Source organism: Anguilla anguilla, chromosome 10 (assembly GCF_013347855.1).
Source record: "Anguilla anguilla isolate fAngAng1 chromosome 10, fAngAng1.pri, whole genome shotgun sequence".
Lineage (NCBI taxonomy): Eukaryota > Metazoa > Chordata > Actinopteri > Anguilliformes > Anguillidae > Anguilla > Anguilla anguilla.
The window spans coordinates 21,219,408-21,246,514 of NC_049210.1; the positions used below are offsets into that span (position 1 = coordinate 21,219,408).

At 40.7% G+C, this 27,107-nt stretch overlaps 1 protein-coding gene across 1 annotated transcript in view; it reads left to right on the top strand.

The window, feature by feature from the left end:
* Positions 1-24,100, top strand: part of ak5l (adenylate kinase 5, like) — a 69,034-nt gene extending 44,934 nt beyond the window's left edge. The window contains exons 2-14 of the mRNA XM_035379317.1: positions 2,659-2,845; positions 5,117-5,290; positions 6,369-6,541; positions 7,038-7,151; positions 7,360-7,551; positions 8,246-8,336; positions 14,616-14,683; positions 18,492-18,531; positions 20,137-20,172; positions 21,823-21,986; positions 22,622-22,738; positions 23,156-23,347; positions 23,950-24,100. Coding sequence (XP_035235208.1) covers positions 2,659-2,845; positions 5,117-5,290; positions 6,369-6,541; positions 7,038-7,151; positions 7,360-7,551; positions 8,246-8,336; positions 14,616-14,683; positions 18,492-18,531; positions 20,137-20,172; positions 21,823-21,986; positions 22,622-22,738; positions 23,156-23,347; positions 23,950-24,018 — 1,617 coding nt within the window. The 3' untranslated portion in view covers positions 24,019-24,100. The remainder of the gene's footprint in view (positions 1-2,658; positions 2,846-5,116; positions 5,291-6,368; positions 6,542-7,037; positions 7,152-7,359; positions 7,552-8,245; positions 8,337-14,615; positions 14,684-18,491; positions 18,532-20,136; positions 20,173-21,822; positions 21,987-22,621; positions 22,739-23,155; positions 23,348-23,949) is intronic.
* The last annotated feature ends 3,007 nt before the right edge of the window (positions 24,101-27,107 follow it).

A 27,107-nucleotide genomic window follows, 5' to 3' on the forward strand; every position in this document is an offset into this window, starting at 1 on the left:
ATTTACAAATCACACTGGATATGCGAGAACCTATCAGCTCTGAAAGTTGAGCATTTTGTCTGATTAGATGACGGTATTTTGATGAGAACACATCAGGTGACTGCTGACGGCCCCAGTTCAATTGTACTGATTTTCATTGTTAATTGGTAGTGAATATACATGGCTGAATTTTATTTTATTAGTGTCTAACTTTACAAAATGTAAAAGATGGAACTGTACATATGGCTGCCGAATTCTCTGACAACAGAAAAAAAATACAGTAAAAGGCCACTAACTTTAAAAAGATTGCATGGGTACAAATAAACTGGCAAGCTTTTAAAGAAGAGTTTGCCATCCCCTCATGAAAAGATATAAATGGTAAATGGACTGCATTTATATAGCACTTTTATCCAAAGCGCTTTACAATTGATGCCTCTCATTCGCCAGAGCAGTTAGGGGTTAGGTGTCTTGCTCAAGGACACTTCGACATGCCCCGCTACCTGCATTGCTTCAGTATATATCCAGCTGTATAAATGGAGACAATGTAAAAATGCTGTGTAAAAGTTGTGTAAGTCGCTCTGGATAAGAGCGTCTGCTAAATGCCTGTAATGTAATGTAATGTATTTGGTTTCCATTAAAAGAATTTAAATAAATCAAATAGGAAGTATTTCACGTGTAAATGTATTTGGAAATACTTCAAATATGTATTTGCATGCCTTTTCATATAGAAATACAAATAGGTATTTATATATATATATATATATATATATATATGATGGAATTAGGAAAATGACATTCATATCTCCCATAGGCAGTCTATTTTTTTAATCAAAAAATGCTAATGAACCTGAAGGGAATGACGACACGACTTCTGAGGCCCATTACTCTTTAAGGGAGGGAAAGAAACAGAGAATAGCATTGAGCGCTAATGGCCAGCCCGCTCCTGAAATGCACCAGCAGACTGTGACCATTCTCACAGCATTGAGCGGACTCATCAGGCTACTGCGGCCCTAAAATTGCAGTGGGATACAGACCGTGTTTGATAGCATTTCTGCATCTCCGGTGTCCCCTTTATAGTCCCTTGCTTGTCTGTGACAGTAATGACTTTCCTACTCATCGGATTTCACAGAATGCTTTTCCAAAAAAAACCGGAGAGGGAAAAACTGGAGAGTGGCACACAGGGGAGGGTGAATGGGGAAGCACACACAGAGAGCTAGTTATTTGCTCTCGTTCAGTCAGTCAGTCTCTGGCAGCAGTTCAGTCTCACAGAAATGTCTGTCTGTTTTCTGTTGCTCAGAAACATGTTTTGTATTGCATTACCAGCCACACTGCATCATGTGAATGAATGTGTTTGTTTATTTTCATTTGGGAGTGGCCCCTGTAATCCAAACTTTTTGGATTATACATTTTACGAATGTAGGGGAGAGTGGGGAAATAATGGTTTTTGTATGGTTAAATTCAGAAAATATTACTAGAGATAGATTCATCTTTTTTTTTTTTTTAAACAAACAACCTGCAGCCCTTGGCTATGATTACTGTCCACAGCATACCATTCACTAGCAATCTGACTGAAAATACCGAGAGAAAATGTTACATTTAAGACCGAGGTTGGGGTAAAAACTAACAAGGCGTGGGGTACACCTAACAGTCATAATAGCTTTAAAAGTTAACACAAAGTAAAGCAATTTAATACAATTCCATGTTATATGATACAGACATTCTTTAATTTATTTTTAATTAAATTTATATGTGTTTAATAGTCTACCTATATCGGTGAAAATCTATCACACAGATTTTCTGTACTGTACATTATTCTTGGTTCCCGTCAAATGTCTGTTGAATCATCACAACATGTCACCACGTCACCTAAAGTTAAAGTTGAATTAAATATATTTATGAAGATTTGGTCTAAGTTGAACAAATATAGTCAATTGGGTAATTAATAGTCTACTGACAAGAGGCTAACCAACCTGTTTGGTTTAACCCTGTCTGCACTTTTGCCTGGCTAGCAATCCCAGCAAGCTAGCATGCTATATTTAGTTAAATCGCCTGTTTCTACTTACTGAGGTCTTGACTGAAGACTATGATTAATTCAAAGTGATGCTGTAGTGCCATGCTAAAACAAAAACCTGCACACATATTGGCCCATTTCAGTTATGATTGTACCGCCTTGCACTATACACTTTGATATCCTTTAGCCCTGCAAAATGAGCCAGCACTACTCATTTATCTATTAATTATTGAGAAAGCTTGACTTTTGTTGAACCAGCCTAGGAGGGATACTGCACCTGTCCCAGCCCACAGGGTCATATAGCAGGGAGATAATGAGAGGAACTGCTACCTTCTCGAGCAAGACTACAGTGGAGTCCCGCCGCAGGCTATTTCTCATAACCACTATGGTCCACTAGTTCCCTATATAGTGCACTAACTGGTCAGGTATTTGCTATAAATTGGCTGGCATCCTAGTTAGACCATTGCAAGGAACGAATGGACCATAGGCCTAACTAACAGAACTAAGAACATGTCAGCAGAACTTAGGACATCTCCTCTCTCTGAAAGAGAAAGTTGACATTGCTTCTAGACTACCTTACCACACCTACTAACTTCCTCCTCAAGAAAGAGAGGGGCCCGACATCTTCTTGCTAACAGAGAGCGCTGATGTCACTTCCTCCCTAACAGAGCATGTTGACGGGGCTGATGTACCACCGGCCTGAAGACCCGCTCATGTTCCTGGAGAGCTGCCTGCAGAAGGCACGGGAGCTGGGCGGGCCCGAACGCGTGCCCTGGGACGCCTTCATCACCCCGGACCGCCGGCCGCTGCCCCCCATCGGCGTTGGGCAGGGGAAGAAAGCCACCTTCAGGCCGGGTGAGTCAAACAGGGCAGGTCAAAGCATGAGACGGGCGCAAAGACCGCATTGCACTGTGGCTACCATCCTACCATGGGCATAATTGTGTACAAAGATTTTGGCAGTGAATGGTGAAGGTTTTGGTGGAGGTATATATCATAATTAGGGCCATCAATTTGTCTCAATCATGTGACCTGCAGTGATTTAATCTTGTATTTCAATGGTTATTCTCCCCACAGGCACTCAAACGCCACAGTCCAAATGCTTTAATTTATTTGTTCTAATCTCCTCTGTCCTTGCCTGTCCACCAACTTCAAGTACATTCCAACCTGTAAAATACTGCATGAAGGAGTTAGGAGTGAGGAGCTAGGAGGCTCCTGAAGGATGCTTGAGCAAGGAAAAAAGTGCATCCTTTGCAGAAGTATTTTTTCAGAATGTGTGATGTATAAATGATTGACCTGTGGATCCACCTCTCCCCATCTGCCACATCTGTAATTAATGTGGCTTCAAACTGACGCTTGACAGAGCAAGAATGTTCCATTTGCTTAATACAGATTTCCTTGATTCCTTTGTCATCATGTCCTTTTCCTTGCTTTCTTTCCTTGTGTCCTCCAATGGGTGGAGCTTGAAGCTAGGAAAGGACACAAGGAAAGGGAGCAAGGAGGTAAAAACTAAACGATTGGAATGCACCCTAACTGAGTTTCTAATTGTGACATTTATAAAAACAATTAGTTGATATAACATGGTGAACAAAGTGAACACGAATGGAAGTTTAAATGCTATGAAAAGCATGCCTTTGAGCATGGTCCTGGTCCTGGGGAGACACAGGGTCCACTGGCTTTCATTGTTATTTAAGAACTTGAGTACTGCAGCAATCGCTCAATTAAAGCTGTTGCTTAAACAGTTAACTCAGGTCACCTTGTTTCTTGGGTCAAAATCAGTTGCTGATCTTAAGGAAAAAACAAAAATCTGCAGACTCTGTGGCCCTCCAGGACCAAGATTGAGCATCACTGCAGTAAAAGGAAAAATGCATTAACGTGAAACAGGGGTATCCACTCTTATCTGAAAAGGGCTGTTGTGGCAACAGGTTTTTGTTTTAGCCCAGCACTGAGACACCTGATTCTGCTTGATTGATAGATGCCATGGGGAAGCTACTGGTATAGCGGGAAGAAAACATCTAAAAAGCCAAAACTTGATAAAGATGCAGTTACGTAAAACATTGTCAGTACCGATAGGATTGATGAAAAATATTATGAAAATAAGGCCCAGGTTGAAAAAAAAACAGACCTTTAACAACCACTTCACACACTTTCTATTGTTTCCAGACAATTGACATTTTGGGAAAGATATAGCAGCAGCATTCCAATGCACCTTGCACATGGAATCTGCTCATATTTTTTAGACGGGAATACAGATTGGCCAAAATAAAAATAAACCTGCTGGCCACCGATTGCATGTTATGGAGTGAAAACCAACCGATCCACGGCTGATAGATCGGTCTACCCCTAAAAACCACCTGTAAAAGTTGGGCTATTTCGCTATAGGCTTTAGTGTGATGACTACTCAATCATCAGAAGCATGTGTTTTAAAAAGACTAACACAGAAACTTGACAAACTGTTTACTGAGAACATTTAAGTCCATGCGTGTGTGAGAATGACATAGTGCTTAGTGCAAAATGAGGTAACTGACTCAAACCTTATGCAGTGTAACTACACGCTTCAGTTGCATCTTGGCAAAGCCCTTACTTTTTCTGGTCAGTCACACCTAGCAAATAAAATCTTTGAGCAGATTTAGACCTCAGATCCAGGAAAAGGAGAACAGCATGAATCCAAACAGCATCCTGATAAAGACTGGTGTGGACAAAACCTGTTGATGTTTTTTTTGGCTATACCAATTCAAAATTCAAGGCATTTTATCTAATTTCTTCCCCCAACAAATGTGCCTTGAATCAAGCCCAGTTTCGTGTTCTTTGTGCTGTGGTGTTCTTCTTTTATGTGTTCAGCAGAGGCGGAAAGTCTAGAGGTCAGAAAGTAAAAGTCCTGCCATGTGCTTCTTCCATCCATGAACTCAGCCAACTGATTTCACTAATTGATTCTACCTCCCGGCTGAAGAATTGTGCTAATTAGCAAATTGAGTTGATTTTAACAAAATACTGGGCAGTAACTTCTGTTGACATGGCAATGTAATTTCTTAACTTAACAGCTGAGGGGTATTTATATGTGGGGTTTTGGTTTTAAATGCATTGTGGGACGTAATTGTTTATCGTCTCATCCTCTACCCCACCTCCCAGAGCCAGGACCGGGGCCTGGCCCGGGGCCGTACCGACGGTACGAGCGGCTGCCTCCGATCCAGGCGCAGTACTCCATAGAGAGTGACTCTGACATGACCGAGACCTCCGGCCTCATCCAGGAGTACGACGTCTTTGACCCCTCCAAGCCACGCCCACACATCATCTTTGTCATTGGTAAGAGCCACACCCACCGCTCCTCCCCAATAACCCTTGGAGTGGTGCTTACAAATTAACAGCTTCAGGAGAAATTGATTTGATTTAATGAGAGTCAGTACAGAAAAGGGCATCTATGGCTGTCTGTGGCCACACCTACTGCATTAGTGAAATAGCCCAAAGGTGTGCTCACTTTCCACAGCAGGGCTTTGGGACCCAAAACAAGAGAGCAAGTCCACGAAAGCATGAAGGAAACCTGGCTGAAAAGCTCAAGGTTGAAAAGATGATCAGCTGAAGAGTGGAAAGGCTGAAAGGTTTTTTTTTGCTGTGCCTGGTTTATTTCCTCTTTGTTATTTTGGTTTGTTATTTTTGCCAGAATGAGGGTGAGGGTGAACAGTGTACATGTATTTGTTTATTTAATGAACTCACTTTCTTTCTATCAGCAAATAAAACTGAAAACTGAAATTGCCGATGCCCCCTATGAACAGCAATTATGTCCCTCTCAGGGATGTCACCTGGTGTCTGACAGCATCATTAAAAATATAATTTGTACGGAGGCCCTGTTTTATGTGCATTTAATTACTTGCGCTATTTATATATTAATGAATACATGCATTTATTTGGCACTCAGAGTGTCAAAGTGATATGGCTAATATGTAATTTTATATTAAATGGTTTGTACTAATTATTTATTCATTTATTAAAACTTTGTTTTACTAGGTTAGTCTCACTGAGATTTAAAATCTCTTTTGCAAGAGAGTCCTGGCCAAAAAAAGGCATCACATACAGTTTCAGACGATGAGAACATAAAACACCAAAATATTACAATACCAAAAGATTATAGATAATAGTAGTAAACACAGTGCACTCTAAAATATATACAGTAATGATTAATTTTGATGGTACAACACATCATGCATAAGTATGGACAATATGCATTAAGTACACAACACAGAAGCAAGAAATACTCTGTAATATGGCACATACCATCAATCATCATCATCACAATTTTCTCCCATCCTACCCAAGTGAAAATAATGGCTATGGATGAGGTATAAAAGCAATGTTACCTTTCATTATTCTTTTTCCCTCTCTACAGGGGGGCCAGGAAGTGGGAAGGGGACCCAGACTGCTAAAATGGCTGGTCACTACGGTTACGAGTGTGTGTCAGTGGGCGAGATTCTGCGGAACCAGTTGCTCCACCACGCCCCCAGCGACAGGAAGTGGGAGCTCATTGCCCAGATCATAGCCAATGGGGAGCTGGCACCACAGGCAGGGGCTCATGGGGGCGGGGTTCTTGGAGAGATGTATGCATGTTCCCAGCACAGATTCTTTATAGCAGAGGTTTTGAGCCCACAACCTATGTAATGAATCTGTTGGTTTCCAAGACAGTTTTAGCTTAGGTTCCATCCACCCCAAGGATGCAGCCATAGTGGCTATGAAGGATAGAAGAGGAGTATGGTTCCAGGAAGGGCCAGATCTTGGCAGCTAAAGCCATACTTGATCAGATTTCAGCTGAAGATTTAAACCTGACACAGATACAGCAGTCAATGGGTACTGTTGGGAATTGGAGTCCACAATTAAAAGGTTTTTAAGAACTTCACCACTTGTCAGGACCCCTGAGTATAACATTTCGTTGAACTTACCTCTGCCATATATCTTTTAGTTAGGCCGTGGTACATCACTCTTGGTATTATAGCTGTCCAATCAGTGCCTCTTTGTTTTCTCTACTGTCCAGTCAGCATTAGTCTGTCTTCCCTTTCTCCAGGAGACCACCATTGAGGAGCTGAAGCACCAGTTTATAAAGAAGCAGGATGCCCAAGGGTTCATTGTGGATGGATTCCCACGCGAGATATCCCAGGCTTTTACCTTTGAGGAGCAGGTGGGTTGGGCCATTTTTAAAGTATTAAAACCACAGCTTTGTGTTGATTAGTAGTACTTTGTTGTTCAACCCACAAATGTAAATCTAAGGTTTTTTGTGTTTTTAGATTGTGTAGATGTGTGCCATAAGCTTAGACCACTGTACCATTCAGTAGAACCATTCTTCTTTTTCCCCACTCAAACTGTGTTACCACACTTCCTGTCTCCAGATTGGCTCTCCGGACCTGGTTGTGCTGCTGGCCTGCTCCAATCAGCAGCTCCGACAGCGCCTGGAGAAGAGGGCGGCCCAGCAGGGTCGCCCTGACGACAACGCCCACGCCATCGAGCGGCGACTGGAGACTTTCAAACAGAACATCAGCTTGATTGCCAAGTACTACCAGGAGAGGGCACTTATCGTCCGGGTACATCTCCACACCACACTCTTAAAAGTCCCACTTGAGTGTTTGCCAGAATATTGATTCCTCCACAAATTAAGCAGAAGATATTTTGAGAGAAGCTAATGGAAATATGCACTCCACTGAAATTAAGTTTTATTTAAGAACATTGTGAGAGTACAGCGGAGTATTCATTCGATTGTATTTAGTTTTTTTATTTGTGATTGCGGTTGTTGCTGTGTGTTCGTTTATGTCGAATGCCTCTTCAGGTCCATGTTAAAAAACACTTAACCAACAAGAGTGGAATGTTTGTCTTCAGTTGAACCCCGCCTCCTGAAGGTTTGAAGCTTGTTGTCTGGGCAACGCTCATCTCTAGGAAGTAATCAGACAATGCCTCAGAATTACTTATTGGTTAATTAACTGTGTGGATTAGAGCCATTCATCCCCCAGAGCTCTCCCAATGCATTAGCGTAACTGCAGACACACCTCTCTTTTGTCTCTCTGCAGTAGGGCTTTGTTTTCAAAAAAATAATTCAGTGTGCATTACCTCTATATACAGTCATTCAGTACTTTGCTCTTAGATTTTAGCACCAGCTTCCAGTTGGGCTTGGAGCTCTGGCTGACATTGTAGAGTATGTCTGAGACCTTGGTTCACAGATCCTGAGTGCCCCCTGGGTGTCACAGGAAAGCAGGGCACTGAACACATCTTTCCTCTGTCCAGATTGATGCTGATCGAGACGAGGACGACATATTCAGAGATATCAGTGCGGTGGTGAATGACAGACTGTTTCCCAAAGTACTTCAGGCAGAGGGTAAGTGAAGGGCGGAGCAGGGAGCAGTATTTCCAGTCACATTCATTATCTTTAAAATCTCTAAAAAAAAGTCTGTTGAGTTTGAGTTGCATATAGCAGCTGGGGAAGGGGCTGGTGCTTTCACAGCCTGTCCTGCCCACCGTGTCAGGGAGGAGTAACAGAATTAGCAGTACAGAAATATGAAAGAAAACATGCAAAATGCATGTCCCTCTTTGCAGAGGCCAAAACAGGTTACTGTACTTTCAGTCATTTGTCCAGGAATTACCAGGAAAGATATCATAAATAGAGTGGTATTTCACAGACACTGTGCTTATAAATATTTTCAATCAGGGCATTAGGTACATGCAGTTGCATTTCCTTAGTGGTGTACTAACTGAGTGAAAAAATATATATATTTCACTTGTCTGGCAAACAAGTCACAAAATGCAAGTGTTTGATTTCTTGACATTGGAGCTGGTGTTTCTTTAATTTTCAGAACTTAATTGTAATCTGGAAGAAATCCACAACGTTTCTCTCTTGTATAGCCTATTTTTGGCTGGACCGCAACAGTGGGGCCAGCCCTATAAACGTGAATGTCTGTGACTGAGTCACTGAGTGATGAAGTTACACCATTGGTCGACCGGTCCAGCCATATCCTAGGTTTTGACCTGGACTTGTTATTAGGGGCATGTTTATGAAGCTGTTGACAGTTGCTAAACTGCTACACAAAGACTGCTCACCTTTGCAACACTATAGTTTACATTTTTGGAAGTAAATGATTTATGAAATGTGCAGCCTCCTTAAAGAACTGGTGGCCCTTTTCCTCCCTGGTGTGGGAAGGGATATATCTGACCACCAGGAGGCAGCAGTGTGCTGGTTTTGTTCATTTAGCTTTAAGCAGTCATTCACCAGCAGCCAGCAAAAATGAAAATCATCCATGGGTATTTACATTACAGTAGCCCCACTATTTGTCCAAATGAGCACACCAAAATAATAAAACAGTCAGAGTGTGCAGCCTCAGTCAGAGCTGCAGCTCGTTGACCATCTTTTCATAGAACCTGCTTTCATTGGTGAGAAAATAATTCTTCGTAATTAGTCTACATTTTATAGTGATGCTATATATGTGTATCTGTGTGTGCATATTTGCATACCCTCTGTATATTTATATCTGATGAAAAACACATTTTCAACATACAAAAACGCCAAGTTACTCACACATACTGCACTGTCTATAAGTCATTACTTCAAATCTAGGCCTGCCATTAAAAGTATTGATATCAAAATTGTGCCAAGTTACATGAAACAATATTGCCTATCTTAGCTCACACAAATTAAACAAGCTGTATTCCAAACCAATGCTACCAAATGTTTCCTAAATTGTTTCAAGTACAAGACAATGTTGTCATTTAAACTTTGTGTCACATCAAAGTGTCTAATGACAAAAATTGCCTCATGCAAGATATTTAAATGAATGTATGAAACTGCTGGTCAATACCTGAAGAAAGGATATTTCTCCAGAAAAGCTATGTTTATACTTTGTTGTTAAAAGTCATTTGAATGAATGACAAATAAATTAAAGTGTATGTCATATTTTTAAATGGAAGCATTTTTAATGGGCTATTGTACACAACAGACTGACTACTTGTATGTTGGTAGAGGATATATAGGGTTGGCTAACATTAATTTAGAAATGTGGCGTTGCAGGGTAGCGACAGTAGCCTAGTTAAAAAGTATCAAACAGTACAGTGCCTTTGGAAAGTATTCAGACCCCTTCACTTTTTCCATATTTTGTTATGTTACAGCCTTATTCTAAAATTGATTAAATTAATTTTTATTCGAATCAATCTACACACAATACCACATAATGACAAAGCAAAGTTTTTTGCAAATTTATTAAAAATAAAAAATGGAAATATCACATTTATGTAAGTAATCAGACCCTTTGCTATGACACTCAAAATTGAGCTCAGGTGCATCCTGTTTCCATTGATCATACTTGAGATGTTTCTACAACTTGATTGGAGTCCACCTGTGGTAAATTCAATTGATTGGACATGATTTGGAAAGGCACACACCTGTCTATATAAGGTCCCACAGTTGACAGTGCATGTCAGAGCAAAAACCAAGCCATGAAGTTGAAGGAATTGTGCATTGAAGGTCCTGAAGAACACAGTGGCCTCCATCATTCTTAAATGGAAGAAGTTTGGAACCACCAGGACTCTTCCTAGAGCTGACCGCCCAGCTAAACTGAGCAATCGGGGAGAAGGGCCTTGGTGAGGGAGGTGACCAGGAACCCAATGGCCACTCTGACAGATGGGAGAGCCTTCCAGAAGGACAACCATCTCTCTAGCACTCCACCAATCAGGCCTTTATCGTAGAGTGGCCAAACAGAAGCTACTTCTCAGTAAAAGGCCCATGACACCCTGCTTGGAGTTTGCCTAAAGGCACCTAAAGGACTCTCAGGCCATGAGAAACAAGATGCTCTGGTCTGATGAAAGCAAGATTTAACTCTGGCCACAATGCCAAGTGTCACATGTGGACGAAACCAGGCACCGCTCATCACATGTTCAATACCGTCCCTACTGTGAAACATGGTTGTGGAAGCATCATGCTGTGGGAATGTTTTTCAGCGGCAGGAACTGGGAGACTAGTCAGGATCAAGGGAAAGATGGATGGAGCAAAGTACAGAGAGATCCTTGATGAAACCCTGCGCCTGAGTGCTCAGGACCTCAGACTGGGGCAAAGGTTCACCGTCCAACAGGACAATGACCCTAAGCACACAGCCAAGACAATGCAGAAATGGCTTTGGGACGTGTGTGAATGCCCTTGAGTGGCCCAGCCAGAGCCCGGACTTGAACCAGATCAAACATCTCTCGAGAGACCTGAAAATAGCTGTGTAGCAGCACTACCCATCCAACCTGACAGAGCTTGCGAGGATCTGCAGAGAAGAATGGGAGAAATACCCCAAATACAGGTGTGCTAAGCTCGTAGCGTCATACCCAAGAAGACTCAAGGCTGTAATCGCTGCCAAACGTGCCTCAACAAAGTAGTGAGTAAACGGTTTGAATACTTATGTAAATGCTATATTTCATTTTTTTTTATTTTTAATAAATTTCCAAATTTCTAAAAAACGGCTTTCGCTTTGTCATTATGGGGGCTATTGTGTGTAGTTTGATGAGAATAAAAAAGAATTTAATCCATTTTATAATAAGGCTGTAACGTAACAAAATGTGGAAAAAGTGAAGGCAATGTAGAAATGGCAGGATGGTCCATTTGTCACTTAAAATTGACATACCTGCCGCAAAGAAGCCATTATCTTCCATCCAGTTTCTATACGACCGGTAACGTTACCTACCGGACCGGAAGTGCAACACTGATTTTAGTGCTTATTAATTTCACAGCTGTCTGCACTACTATCATTATACACTTGGTCTATCATCTCGTTAGCAAAGTAGCTAACGTTAAAGTGTAACGAGTGAGAGGTTTTCATGAGTCTGAGGGGGGGATTCGCACCTAGCCTGTCACTCATCCAAGCACATGGTGTGGGAAATTACTTATTACTCTCCCCTCCAATGGTATGAATGAAAGGGAACCAGCCATCAATTAAGAGACACAGACTACCCTGTGTGAAGCAGAGGTGAGCAATATCTCCCAACACACTGGTGAATTGGCTGCGTGAGCCGCCTATGAGCTCTGCAACTCTGTTCCCTGGAAAAGCCAACCTTGCGATGAACACTGCAAGACTAAGAGAGACTTTGTCAAGTAGGCTGGGAACCAGGCGAGACTCTCTCCACTCCATTTCTCATGATGGAATATTCTAAATTAAACCAAGTCAAGACGTTGGTTTCAGTGAAGAGCCTAAACCAGTGGGCCTTTGCTGGGAAGCCGGACCAGAGTTCCTCCAGCAGTGTTCCAAGGATGCCGCCCAGCCATGGGATCAGCCATTTTGGCCAGGGCAAAGGACACCGCTGCTACTGTGGACCAGCCGAACCCTCAAACTAGTCTTCCGCTGCCGACAGATTGAGCGTAACAACTTTCATCATCAAAAACTTGTGGGGATGAGAATTATTATGTGTGAGCATAGCATTATCTTTCTCTGATAATTATTTTCGTTGTTTTTAGTAAATCTATCATAAACAAACTGTGTTGTCTCTTTTTCCTCTAATAGTGGGCTATACTGTAATGAATACAAATTCAAATGAAAGGTTTGGGGATTTTTCTCACTAAACTATTATACATTGCTAATGTTAAGTCATTATCGAGGGGCCTTTTAGTGTTGGAAATCCTTGTTCTCTGAGGTGGATAACTCATTAACTAAAAAAATGCGTTTTTACTTTGAAAATCTCATGCAAATTTAAAAAGACACTTCCAGAAATGTAATCAAAGCAGCAAGAATGTGATGCAGTAAGAGTAATGGACAAAAACAAATATGTTCAAGAAGCAACAGACAGAAATCATTTGAACAATACTGATCTCTATCAGAAACTATCATTCAATCCTTTGAGTAAAACTGAATGAAATCTTGACATCGGCAAAAGAGGACGGGGATATTACAGTACATTACAGGCATTTAGCAGACACAGTTGTCCAGAACACCTTGCACAGCTTTAGCATTTTTGCATAATATCCATTTATGCATTAGTGAAGCAGTTCATATGAAATGCCTTGCTCAAGGGGACAGCAGCAGTGTCCTGTATGGAAATGGAACCTGCAACCTTAAGGTCACAAGCACTGTTGCCGAACCATTAAACTATGCCGCTGCCTCATTATAATCAATTGCATATTTTTCTGTTGAGAAAAAATCAAAAGTGCACAAATGCATTATTTATAGCCCTGCTAAACTGCAGTGAAAACGAGATTTAAAAAAAAAATAGAAATTAGAAAAATAGAAAAATTGACTCACATCGTGCGCTTCTAACGCCAGCAGAAAATAAATAAACATAAATTTCTGTGAAACAATACCAAAATTTTTCATCAAGAAATTCTGTAGGCAACTGCCATAATAAGGGAAGCACCAATTATGTGCTACAGATAAACTGCTCTTTTCTTCCTAATCTTTACAAAATGCAAGCTCATATTACATATTCTTAAACATATCTGCGTATCATGCATTCAGTGATAAAAGATATGGCCAGAATTGTATTTGTTTGCCAGACATGTCCCCTTATAGTTAAATTTAACCCTTGATTTCCAACTGACAGTAGAACACAGGAGCACTTAAGCAACTACTCTGATGTTTATTACAGTGAGCTCCATAGTGTTTGTGACAAAGACATTTTTTGTTGTTGTTGATTTGGCTTTGTACTCCATCGTTTTAGATTTGTAATAAAAAAAAACAGAATTGGTTAAAGTGCACATGCTCAGCTTTCATTTAAAGGCATTTTATCATTTATTTATTTTGGTTTCACCATGTAAAAATTAAAGCAAAACATTTTTTATTGTGTGGGACAAGCAAGGATTAATTAAAAAATATGTTTAGTTTCTGAATCCAGTGGTTCCAACAGTCAATGTCCTTGTTAAAATGTTCAGCACTCTGAATACTGAACACAAGCGATATTACGTTCTAGAACCCCTCGCTTAAGCTACAGGTAAAATATATTTTATGTGATTTAATTTAATAATTATGTTTAAAATGAGAATTCTCAATTAAATTGCTAAATTATTTGATAGGTCAGTCTACAGAAAACCTGTGGAATCAACCAAGTCAAAACCAGGTCTAAATTAGGTTTTGAGATTAAATAATTGAATTCAATACAAAGAAGTAAATTAGATTAATGAACTGAAATTATGCATTCTTTATTGAATGCAGGCTCACTACTTCTAAATTAAAAAACAGAAGACATTAATACAAAACATTAAACAATTAATTTGTAAATACAAGAAGAGAGAGATGAGATGGATAAGCCAGACCTTGCCAAAGTATCCCACTTCCACCTTCATCCTACAGAAAGACGATGACAGACAGCTGGAGTTTTTCAAAGCCATAAATTGTATATAAAAAGTGCTGTAATATATCCTTTAATAAAAGCTGATAATCAACACTTTAACCACATGTGAATTGTGTGATTACAAATCTAGAATCGTGGAGTACACAGCCAAACTAAGAAAAAATATCTTTGTGCCAAACATTATGGAGCTCACTGTATATCCATTACTTTGTCGATGTATTGTTTGTCAATGGCACATTTAACGGTTAATTATCAAGTGAGCGCTTCTCCATTTGAAAGTTGGTCAGCTGCAGGTTGTTCCTGGTATTCTAATAACACGCTTGGATCTTGTGTGTGTCCATGTGTGTGTCAGGATTCTCTGAGCCAGAGTTTCTCCCGGAAAATCTTGAGGAAGCGGGGACATTGTGTTCCAAGGGAGAGGTAAGGACCAGTAGAATGTCTTTGAGTTACAGGGGAAACCAAAACTGAATTCAAAAACCAGACCATGCCTACCAAACTCGCTGAACCCCCAGCCACGGTTGAGCTGTGCCGCCAACTCTCCAGGTGTCCTGGAGTAAACATGGTTCTGTCAGGACCACTGTCATCAAGTAGAACTTTATTGACAATAAAGGCAATACAGTTATGTTTGGCGGTATGGCTCTGTTCTGGAGCTCTCCTGCCAACCACGCAGCCCGCGTGGATAAGGCCGGGAGGCCAGCAGCCAAACCCCCCTAGAGGGGTACACACAGAACAGATCCAGCAGCAAAGCAATTCTTAACACATAGGGATGGAGCAATGCAAATTCTTAACACATAGGGATGGAGCAATACAAATTCTTAACACATAGGAATGGAGAAATGCAAATTCTTGACGCATGGGGATGGAGCTGCGGTGGTGGAGGGGATTTACGAAGCAACGTGCAGCGCTTGCATGCAGGAGGAGCAGCCGAATGAGTAGAGGGAGGCTGTTTAAGTAGACCGCCCTGTTAGTGAATGTACTGTGATAGGCGAACATCACTCAGCTGAGCCATCAGCTGATTCGGCCGGAGCGCTTGACTCTCGTGACCTGCCAGAACTACGCGATGCTCCATTTTTGGCCCCAGTTGTAAGCGCAGGTAAATTCTGCAGGAGGCTGGATGTTCTGCACTTGCCTTCTGGCATGTGCATGGAAATTACTAGTACTGCTGTGCCTTTGCACACACTCCTGTCTAATCTTGGTACTTGTCATAGTGCCTGAGGAGTATGGAGAAGAAGTTGTCAAGCAGGCACCCGCCATGCCACACCCACACTGGAAGCTGCATGAGCTCTATAAAGGCAGTGGGGTGGATGGGTGGAGGGCAACTACAGAACACAGAACCTGAACAAGAGGGACTTCCCTTGCTTCATTGACAGGACTGTAGAAAGTAAGAGAGAGAGAGAGTTATGTGTGTGGGTGGTATTGTTTTCATAAGAAAAGTGTGGTATAGATCTGGGTATGAAGCATTTCAATTTTATTGCACTCAGGGAAGGATTCCCAATGTGTGTGGCTGCTGTGTAACTTCACAGCACTTGTTATAGACTTTGAGTTTTGTGAAACTTCGTAACATATGTTACTGAGTGCTATGAAACTTCATAACGTGTTGTAGATAGCCATTATGAAGCTTTGCAGCATTTTTTTTTTTTACAGGTATCAGCCACTACTTAGCTTCCTGGAATGCGTTATTGTTATTAAAGAGTAATTTCAAATGACCGGATATTCTCCTTGAGAATTTTCTGTTACAGAGCAGAATTCATGGTTCCTACAATAATGGTAAGTTGTCCAGGTCCCAAGGCAGCAAATCCCCACATCACCACACTACCACCACCATGTTGGACTGTTGGTATGATGTTCTTGTTGTGAAATACTGTATTTGCTTTAGGCCTGACATAATGGGACCAGTGTCCCGCAAATTATTCTAGTTTTGACTCATCGGTCCATTGAACATTATCCCAAAAAAATTTGGGGATCATCCAGATGCTTTTTTTGCAAATATGAGATGAGCATTGATGTTTCTCTTGGCCAGCAGTGGTTTCCACCTTGCTACTGTCCAATGAATCCCATTTTTGCTCTTTCATGAACACTGACCTTAGCTGAGGCTAGAGAAGCCTGCAGTACTTTTTGTCAGGCTGGCCACTCCTTGGAAGATTCGTTGTTCTAATAGCGCTCCGCTGCGGCAACATCACTGATGACGTCATATTTCTACTAGCAGAATGGAAGTCAGACACGGAAATGCGCATTTTGGCTTAGCACCTATTGTCTTAATGGCTGTACTACCAACTTCCAACCTAAATGCTAATATAAATCCAGTGATTTTAACACCCAATGAGGTACCAGGGGCACAGTTTACTGCTGAGGTTGAGTTTCATAGTGTTGTGCACCTGAAACAATGGTTAAAGTGCCGTGGAAAAAAAGATAAGTTAATCAGTAGCTTCTTCGCATTGTGTTGGGGAGATTAAATGATAAATGCGATTTAGAAAAATCCGTTTTAATCACTAAGCAGTATATATGAAGTTTTCTTCATTTCTTTGAATTTGAATTATACGCGTGCAAATATCTTTCTACAATTTGCACCTGTTGGCTTTCTGTTTAAACCCCTAGCAAGCCAATAAACATTGCTTCAGTGTCACTTACGTTACACAAGAGCCGGTAATCTGTCAAGTGTGGTAAAGGTATAGGATTGAGAGTTTGCGGTATTGGATTGTTGTAGCTACAAAGTTAGCACAACAGTCTTTAGCTTAATGGGTTGTTGGCAACAAGTTAGTGCCACAACCTAAACTCAGAATTATTCTTTTAGGGTGTTACTTTTTCAGCCTCGGTTCGAGGTCTGTTTTCTTTGAGTTACCCCGTTTTCTGCACAGGCAGTTTTGTTTTCTTTTCAGAAAGTTCATATTCCTTAAGCTTTTGTTTTTTACCCAGTATGCGGGTTGTTTAGAGCTTTTCTTTGGGATACTCTCCCTTTTGGGAGTATTGTTTTTCTTTTCGTTCTTTCCCCCGTCCTTTTGTCTCTTTCGAGACTTAGTGGTTATTCTACCTCAGCTGAATAGCTTAAAGAATCCCTGTTCAGTCGCATTTGGTCTCCCAAAACCCCTACTCATCACAGCCTGGCTGTGTTCTATCAGCTGAATCTAATTATCAATTAAATTGGGTTAATTGGTTGATTGAGGAGGCAGTTACTTTTTCACATTAGTGATATGGGTGTTTGATAACTTTTTTCATTTGATAATGTTTAAAATGGGCTTTGTGTTTACTCAGTTTCCCTTCATTAAATATTACATTTTGTCTAAATATCTGAAACCATTCAGTGTGACAAAAAATGAATGCCTGGATAATAGACTGTCTATGGCTTGTGCCAAACATGACCCTTTGCTGTCTGGCCACTTCTCTGACAACTGCCCTTCTGGTCTCATTGCTCAGTTTGGTTGGGCAGCTGGATCTTGGTAGTGGCTGAGTTCAAATCTACCAATCTTTTTTTATCACTTTCTACAGTTTTTTGCCTCCATACAACTTAAACTTGACATTATGCTGAGTTTTGCAGTGGTGTATTTCAGGGCATGCAGCTCTGATAAACACAAAAACTGTTGAATAAACTAACTTTCCATCATAAATGTGTAAAATTTATTGTGAAGGGGGAATATTTCAATGCATAAAAATCATCTGACGGTGTAACTGGACAAAATGTGAAAAGTTGAAGGTGAATTCTTTCTTACAGCACTGTACATCTGCACATACAGTAGAATGTGGTATGGATCGTGTATGGGCAGTATAAAAACTGTGTGACTAGACAATCATAAGAAGTCCTGAGAAGGAATAATAGAAGTCTGGAGGATAACAATATAAGTTCTGAGAAGGGACTTTGGGTATATTTAACATTCAAACTAATATGAATTATGATCCTAAGAAAATATGGTACTTTACGTGTTTAACATGCAAACTAATATGAATAATTATCATCAGAAAAGAACATGGTACTTGCACAAAAAATGGAAGTTATGCAGTGACCACTCACACTGTGAAGCCTTCCCTTGGTGCAACAATATTGAAATGCTTCATACATGCTTAATGTTTATACCACACTTTGTTTCTGAAAACCATACCAATCAAACACTCGCCAAAACAGACTCTATACAGTAGGCTCTGTAAGTATTTGGACAGTGACACAATGTTTGTTATTTTGGCTCTTTGCTCCAGGAGATTTTGCTTAACAGTTCTTCTCTTTGTCTTGTGGTTTCAGTTAGGGGGACATCTTTTCACACAGCAGATCACCATGGCAGGTAAATATTCAACAAACTTTTCCTCAGAGCCAGATCTCTTCACAAATCACATGCAGCACTAGTGCAGTCCTGTCAGAGGCAGTTGTTTATTGTTTAGGTCATCACACCTGTCAAGAGGTACCAGCATGGCAATGTGTGACACTTTCTCAGAAAACCCACTGGTTGTCTGAGAAGATATGATTTTTGCACACATACAGATGCTTCCTCTATAGTGCAGCCATTGTTAGGGGAACAAAAAAAAACAAAAGGATCAAAGAACACCATTCCGAGACTTTGCATTAATGGAAATCAATAGAGTTATATGTGATTTATTATGCCACATGTAAGATATGAACCACAACATGCTGTACATGTACAAGAATGTATGGCAGGACAGGATAGTGATTGGCCAAGGCTTTTAGCTTCAGGCTGTTAACCACCCTGAAATGCCATTTATTCTTGTATACGCACTGTGATGGAGTGGTTTGTGTCTCTTATACCATGTCTGCAACTAAAATGCATGTAAAAAATAAACCAGTATTTTAAAAACTTTTAATCAAGTACAAAACTAAAACCATTATGTACATACCCACCACTTTAACAATTACATAGTGATGAGATTTAGCACTGTAATGAGGCAATGTACCCGGATTACCCGTATTTATAAAATTTTATACTGTGTCATGTTATATATTATATTAGCTTAGTTTTGGCTCAGTCGCATGTCACATGACCCACAGGACCTGTTCTCAGGTGTAGAAGAGGGCAAATGGAATGGTGTGTTAATTTTTTATGAGCTGAGCCAGATCAGAACAGACATGTATGGAGGGCTTTATGCAATGCTGACAAATCCCTTTCCTTTGTAACTGAGGAATAATCATTTAGTCATTACACACACACACACACACACACACACACACACACGGAGACACATTGGATTTAAACTCCTGCTACTGTAACTCACCACACACCTGTATTTACTTACACTCAACATGCTTCATTCACAGACATGTCCCCACGTGTCACCCATAAACACAGCATGCTTCAGCACCACACAACCATGCCTCATTCTATGATTCTACACAAATTCCATGCAGACTAAATCAACCATGTATAAAGTTCTGCACAGTTCGACACAACCACGTGCAAAGTTCTACACATGCTATTACAACCACGTACACAGTTTTGCACAAACCAGCACAACCACACTCAAATTTCAGCCAAGCATGAACACAGGTACAAACCTTCTGTCAGTCTGTTCAGAGCAATTCCATTACAGTTAAAAACACTTGGAGCTCATTTGATCTATAAAGAAACTATGAACTTCTGTATAATATTCTGGGAGTGACTAACTGGATATTTTGGATCTAATGCACATTTAGATGAGATTTCATTGGAAAGAGATCCTGGTGACCCTTAAAATGCCTTTGAGCAGCAGAGGGACTATTGTACTGCAGGACAGGCAGATCCTGATATTGTGAATAACTTCCCCTGCAGAGCAGAGATTTTTAATGAGTGAAGGGAGGGTGTCTTCAGATATAATTTCAGTGCAAATGCCCTGTGCGCAACCTATACTGTTTCACAACCACTGCAAAACCTCAGCATCGTCCTCTGCGTGTCTTTCAGAGGAACTGAAGAACAGCAAAATAATCTTCGTCGTAGGTAAGTCTAAGCCGGGCTGTTGTGCTGTTCTGCTTTAATTCTACTGTGACTGTGATATATCACATATATATATAGGTGGGTTTTCCAGTCATAACCAAAAATGACCGATGTGGGTGCAGCTTTTTATTCTAAGCCCAGCACTAAGACACCTGCTTCTACTATCAAGCTTGATTGAAGACCATGATTAATTAAATATTTGAATTTGAATTGAATTGAACGTCAGCCGCTTGTTGTGCATCCCTCATAGACAGAAACACCCACAGCTGGTAAACATACCTTCTGTACAGTGACCGCTATAGAAATGGCATTTGAAAGTTGGCCAAAATGTGTCAAGTAAAATCGGTTGTGTGGCCATACAGCCCTCTACCCTCAGGTCAAATTAGCACTGCTGAGAAGGTTTGCTTGTTTAGTGCTTGAATGGGACCCTGGAAAATTTGCTGCTTGGAGAGGAATCTTAACAGTAGAGGGAAATCTTAGCAGTGACCAGGACACTGCTGTGGAAGGTGCCATCCTTTGGATGACATGTTGAACCAAGGTCTTTGCTCACTGTGGTCATTGAAGATACTGTGGCACTTTTGTTTAAGAGTACTCTTAACCGCATTGTCCTTTGCCAGTTCTCACAAAGGAACTAGCTGCCTAGCCATCCCCTACGTCTGACTGGTTATGCAATAACTTGTATTCTGCACCCACGTAGATTCCCCGAGTTGTCAAGTTCCCATTTCACCTACCTTAAATAAATGTCATATAGAATATATAAATCATTTTTTAAAACATTAACATTAACATATAAAACATTTCGCTCAGTGCTGAAAAAGCAGGAAAACACATTTTGTGACTGGCTTTTTTCTTTAAGATAATGCTGGGTAGAAACCCTTCTGTAAAACAATGTCAGTGTTTGGCACATTGTGAACAATAAACCTGCTTATCTAACAACGGATTCTTTTTGAAAGTGCTGTCAGTGATGTGTCCTCTTAGAGGTGGGCATGATGATCACTAATTACTTTAGACTGCTGTATGAGAACCTGAAATGGTTTCACTATTATTGAACATTGTAGACACTGCTATGTATTAAATGACCAAAGCTTGCATGCATGTGATAAAATAACCACAGGCAGCCTCTTTGGCTTGAGCTCCCTCAGGTGGTAGGACATAGTTACTGCAGCATCTGCTCAGTCAGTGAGTCACACATCCCTGAGTGCAGGGCTGGTCCTCCTGCTCATTCCCAATAAATGGCTCTTTTAAAGGAGATGAAAAGCATTCGTCAGAGCGGAGGTACAAAGTGGCCTACCTCAGCTAATTTGCGTGAAACTTTCACAATGAGCCATTTTATGAAAATAAAACAGTAAAAACATCTAGGTTTGCTAATGCAGATAAAATTTAATAAAAAGCTAGTTTTCCCTCCTTGATTTCAACAAGCATTGAGACACTATGTGCCTTGTTCCTGCACATGTGCGGTAAGAAATGACAGTTCACAGGACCACGCTGAAAATGAGGTGATGTGAGATGGTACTCTTTTCAGTGATTTGGGTCAGTGTAACTTGCTGACACTGTGTTATCGTGTATGCTCTTTTCAGAAAAAGGACTTTTGGTGACTTTTGGCCTCAAATGATTGTGATTCATTCTTCCTTGTAATCCTCCTCTGTTCTGCAGGGGGTCCTGGTGCTGGAAAGGGCACACAGTGTAGGAAAATTGTGGCCAAATATGGCTACACTCACCTGTCCACAGGTGACCTTCTGCGCGCTGAGGTCAAGTCTGGGTCTGAGAAGGGCAAGGAGCTGTCAGCCATCATGGCAAAAGGAGAACTAGTCCCTCTGGTGAGTGGCAGGAAACACATACAGAAAAACACACACACGCATGCACGCAGACACAGACACACACACGCATATACGCAGAGACACACACACAGGCACACGTGCATTCGCATGCGCACAAATTCCCCTTGCACACCAACACAGACACACACACACACATACGCACAGGCACACACACAGGCACACAAACACACGTGCACACGCACACACGCACACACACATGCACTCATACACACACACGCACCTATACATGCACAAATACACACACGCACACACATATGCAAACGTGCAGCCACATGCACACAGATAAAACGCACACACGCAGGCACGCACACACACAGACACACACACGTGCATACAGGTACAGGCACACGCACACAGGCACACAAACACACAGATGCACACGTGCATACACATGCACACAAATACACACGCACACACAGATACACGCACAAATACACATGCAGGCATGCACACACACAGACACAAGCACACAAATGTGCACATGCACAGACGAATACATGCACACACTGAAGTGGGTGTACTTCCAAATCTTGGGAAGGTTTGACTCAGCTCTAAAGATGGGGTGGGGGCGAAGGACCTGTGTGTGCATATGTGTTTCTCTTATCTCTCCACAGGAAACTGTTTTAGAGATGCTCAGACTTGCCATGATCGAGAAGGCTGCTGTCTCCAAGGGCTTTCTGATAGACGGATACCCCCGAAATATCACACAAGGAACGGAGTTTGTAAACGAGGTCAGAGGGAGTTCAATGTTATTACAATGCATTGTAGACTGTTTACATGCATGGAGCTTGAGATGAAGGTACAGTAGATCCGTAGATGTATTACATATGATGTATATTTTATAAACCATATCGATGCAATCTGAGCCTTGTGAACCTTTATAACACCACTTTATATACAAATAGAGAGCTGGTGGTTTACAAGCTCATTAACTAACCATGTTCTGAACTTCTGCACATCCTGAATTGACCAAATTGAATTGGACTAAAATTCCACTTGCATGTTGCATTAAAAACTAAAACATGCATACAGTTGGACTGAACTCTGATCAAAAGCCATCCTTTTACTCTTTTCTTTTTAATTCTTTATTCTATGCTAGTGTGAAGATTGGTGGACAATTCTCTTCTTTTCTGGTTTTTGATTGGCAGGTTGCGAAACCTACCATTCTACTGTACATCGACGTTAAGTCAGATACCATGATTAAGAGGTTGTTGAACCGCGGGAAGACGAGCGGCCGCGTGGATGACAACTTGGAAACCATCAAGAACCGGGTGGATCTGTTTTACAAAGCCACAGAGCCCATCCTGGATTACTACGAAGACAAGGGCATCGTCCGCAAGGTGGGCCTGGATGCTTCCCGATGCTGTCCATTCAAAAGCATATGAATATGGGGCTTCTGGGTGATTCAGCCGGTTAAAAGGGTCCAACAATATCGATTTTTTTAAATCACATTTTCATTAACCAGAAATGTAAAAAAAAAAAAAAAAAAACAGTATTGTGACAACACAATACAGGAAGAATCCTAACATGGAGAATTAAGTGCAGACTTGAGCACAGCTTATGCACTTGACTGAAAATAATATCCCAATTCAGACTTGCACACAACTTACGCATGACAGAATATGTGAATATTGATGCGAGAGACCCTCTGAATATCTTCAGAACGTAAACAACATACCATCCTTGGCTCTGTCAAACATTCATTCTAGTTAAGCTATGCATTGTCATATATTATGGTGCCTTGATTGTTTTATTCTGACCAAAGGAAACACACACAAAAATATCTTTGCTTTGTTGCACGTGTCTAACTTTATCCCATGGTTTACTTTTAAGACAGGAAATAAGCTTAAACTTACTTGCTGCTTTAATAGAGAAATAGGTATTTCCTGTGGCACGTGTATGTTTGTACTGTAACTCATTGTGTGCTGTCTTCTCTGACCAGGTCTGTGGTGAAGGCACGGTGGAGGAGGTGTTTGATCTTGTGGCCAAAGTCATTGACTCTCTCAAGTAAACACACCTGGAAAAAGACTCATTCTTTGTCAACCTTTAACACCTGTTGGAAAGCAAATAAAAATTTTCTGCATCATCAAAAATGACAATCAACTGTGACTGTGTCAGTATGACTAAATGTGACTTATAGGTCCGTAAAAGACAGATTGCCTTAACTCTCACACACGGTTCTCACAGATCTATCCACAGTGCTAATGACACCCCTATCCCTTGCCACTGCAACACCACCAGAGAACTGGCATTGGGAAGGAGGCCTTCTGGTCAGACCCATAAACCTGAAACAGTGACAAAATGGGGAATGTTGTGCAGATAAGTCGGCATACTGTGTGAGCTCACACCTTTCGGTTGACCCAGAGACAATCCTTCAGCTTGTTCAGGTTCACTTCCTGTTCTTGTTTTTATGGACTTCCTCCTTTCCTGGCTCCGGTTTTCTCCCTGTGTTGTACGCGCAGTGTATCTGATTGCTGTATTGCGTCATTTGAACATTCTTTGATTGTTCTTCTAATCCTTTATTCTCTTTCCAAGCCCCCCACCCAAACTAAAACACTCAGCTCTCTGGGTCTGTTGCCATGGTACCTGATTCAGGAGAAACACCAAAGCCATGACCCAAACTGTGTACTTACATGCTCCATACTACCATGCTCCATAGTGTGTGCTCCAGATTTAGTTTAAAATGCACTCTAGTGCACGGTAGTATGGAATTATGGAAAATCGTGTCCGGTAGCAGGATAAACTTTGTGGAGAGCTTTGACCTATAACCTTTGCCAGCACTATCAATGACAATGTATTGGATTTAGTAAACAAAAAGAAAGAAAGAGATAAAAATGTAAAAAGTAGGAGAAAACAAATAGCAGGCTAAATGCTAAAAGTTACCCATGTAAAGTTTGGGTTGATTTGTAGCAAGCTAGCTAATTGTAGTTGATTCGTAACATACAGCTTTTGTGCTGTGGCAAAGCTATGTTTATTAATGTTCTTATTACCTGGCTATGATAGATATGTTGGTAGCTTTGTAAGTTATGTTAATAACTGGCAAATTACAAGAGACATAGATACTTATTCACTGGCAAAGATATGTAGATAACATAGAGCTTGACCGGAACAAAAGCTGATGGTAACAGGGGTGTGTTGCATTTTTTAATAACTTGAATGAATCTTTTCACAAAAAATGTTTATAAAACACATTCCAGACATGCCGTTTTTTGTTTTTTGTCAAGTTGATCGAGTCATTGAGGATGGCCTGAAAACATGGCTGCCATGGTTGAAATGTGCAGCATAGGATATTGTGACATACAGTGAACTAAAATATGAATAGGCACTAAAAAATACAAACTAGTTTGCTGTTAAAGTAAAAATCCTACTTGACTTTTATGCCCATAGACAACATCATAAAATTTGTTTTGCAAGTTATTTTTTAGTTATTATTTAAAAACTGTTTTGTTTGTGCCAGTTGTATTATAGACTACTGAGACACAAAAGAGCCCTGTCATGTAACTACTGTAAACATTTTTTACTTTATTTGCAAGCTAGCTTGTGCCGCAGATGTTCTATTATGCTAAAGTATCACAGAATTATGGGTGGGAGTAACTATGACTGACATCAAGGTGAAACACTTGTAAACTAAGTAGGTTGGTATTTTTGCTTTTTGAATTTCTCACAAAGAACAGGAGTTTTGCCCCACTGGAGCATGTATTGAAGCATGCTTGAAACAAACTCCGCCCACGCTCCATACCACAGTACTTACATTCGGGTTTGAACTGCAAAAAGGTGGCATACTTGCCACACGTACTCGACCACACTGGGGACAACTGGCTTTGGTCAGGTCAAGGTGCGTTGCATGAACACCCACCAGAACATACTTGAGTGTGCATCAGAAGCTAATCTGTGTATAATTTACACTTCATATATCACACAGAATATAAGAAAAGTGCGCACACGCACGCACACACACACACAGAGGTCAGAGGCCAAGCTTTATTCCCTTCTCATTAATACAATTATTTTTCCATTAATACCAAGCAACCCCACCATTTAAAAATTTTATTTAATGAGTGCAGGTAAACCTATGGTGTGCATTTTCACCAGTCTGCCCTGTGATCTGTCCATTGCTGTAAATAAACAGGCTACGGGCTACACCATCTACAATGGAGGCATCTGTCAGAAGGCAGTTGAAAAAAGATCTATGCTAGCTATCCACATGGTCAGGGTCTCCCCCTCTCCACATTTAAGGAACACATTGGGGTAATGCCAGTGAATTTATCAAGGGTTTAAACCTGAGATTTAAGCTATGAGATTAGACTAAAGCCTAGACTAACTAGACAGTTAGATGACTTCAATGGGCCCATTGAATTTCTCTCTGCCTAAAAATCATAAATTTGACATGTCAACAGTTCAGACTAAATTGATTTGACTTTGGGTATCGATCTAAGGTGAATTCTATGGCATCTCTGCACCATAGAATTTGCTTCTTTGCTTCTTTGTTTTGAGTCGAGCTACAGAAACGACACTAGCTTACTGTGATGAAAAAGTGATTGATCTGATTTCAGTGCATACCATGGCTTAACATCTTTGCCATCATGTCATGTTCAGATTGTGAAAATCAATGTCATATTTGTTCAAACATATAATTATGTTATATCAATTCAAATATGTATTGAATAAAACAAAAATGAATTGCACTGGATGTTATTAATGAACATTAAACTCCTGTACACTCTATCAGGTAGAGAAGTGTGTGGACATAATGGACTCATAATGTGCAGTACTTTAAGTTGACAAGTTGTAGTCTGCAGTTTGTGAAGGTGAAGGTGTATTTGCAGATACGTTTCCAGTTAATTAAGGCGTCATTACTTTTTAGGTCCCTACAACACTTCTGTGTGGGGAGAGATATCTATACCAGAGGCCAATAGTCTGCCACATATATATTTTAGCCTCTTTGCATTGTTGCTGCTGTGATGTTTCAAGTAGAGTAGAGTAATGAATGTCTGAATTCATTTTCAATAATGCGGTGATTATAGTCTGTAGTTGTAAACATGGGGCTGTGGGGAAGGGAAAATCCATCCTGTAGTTATGTAATTGGAAGGGGTCATTACT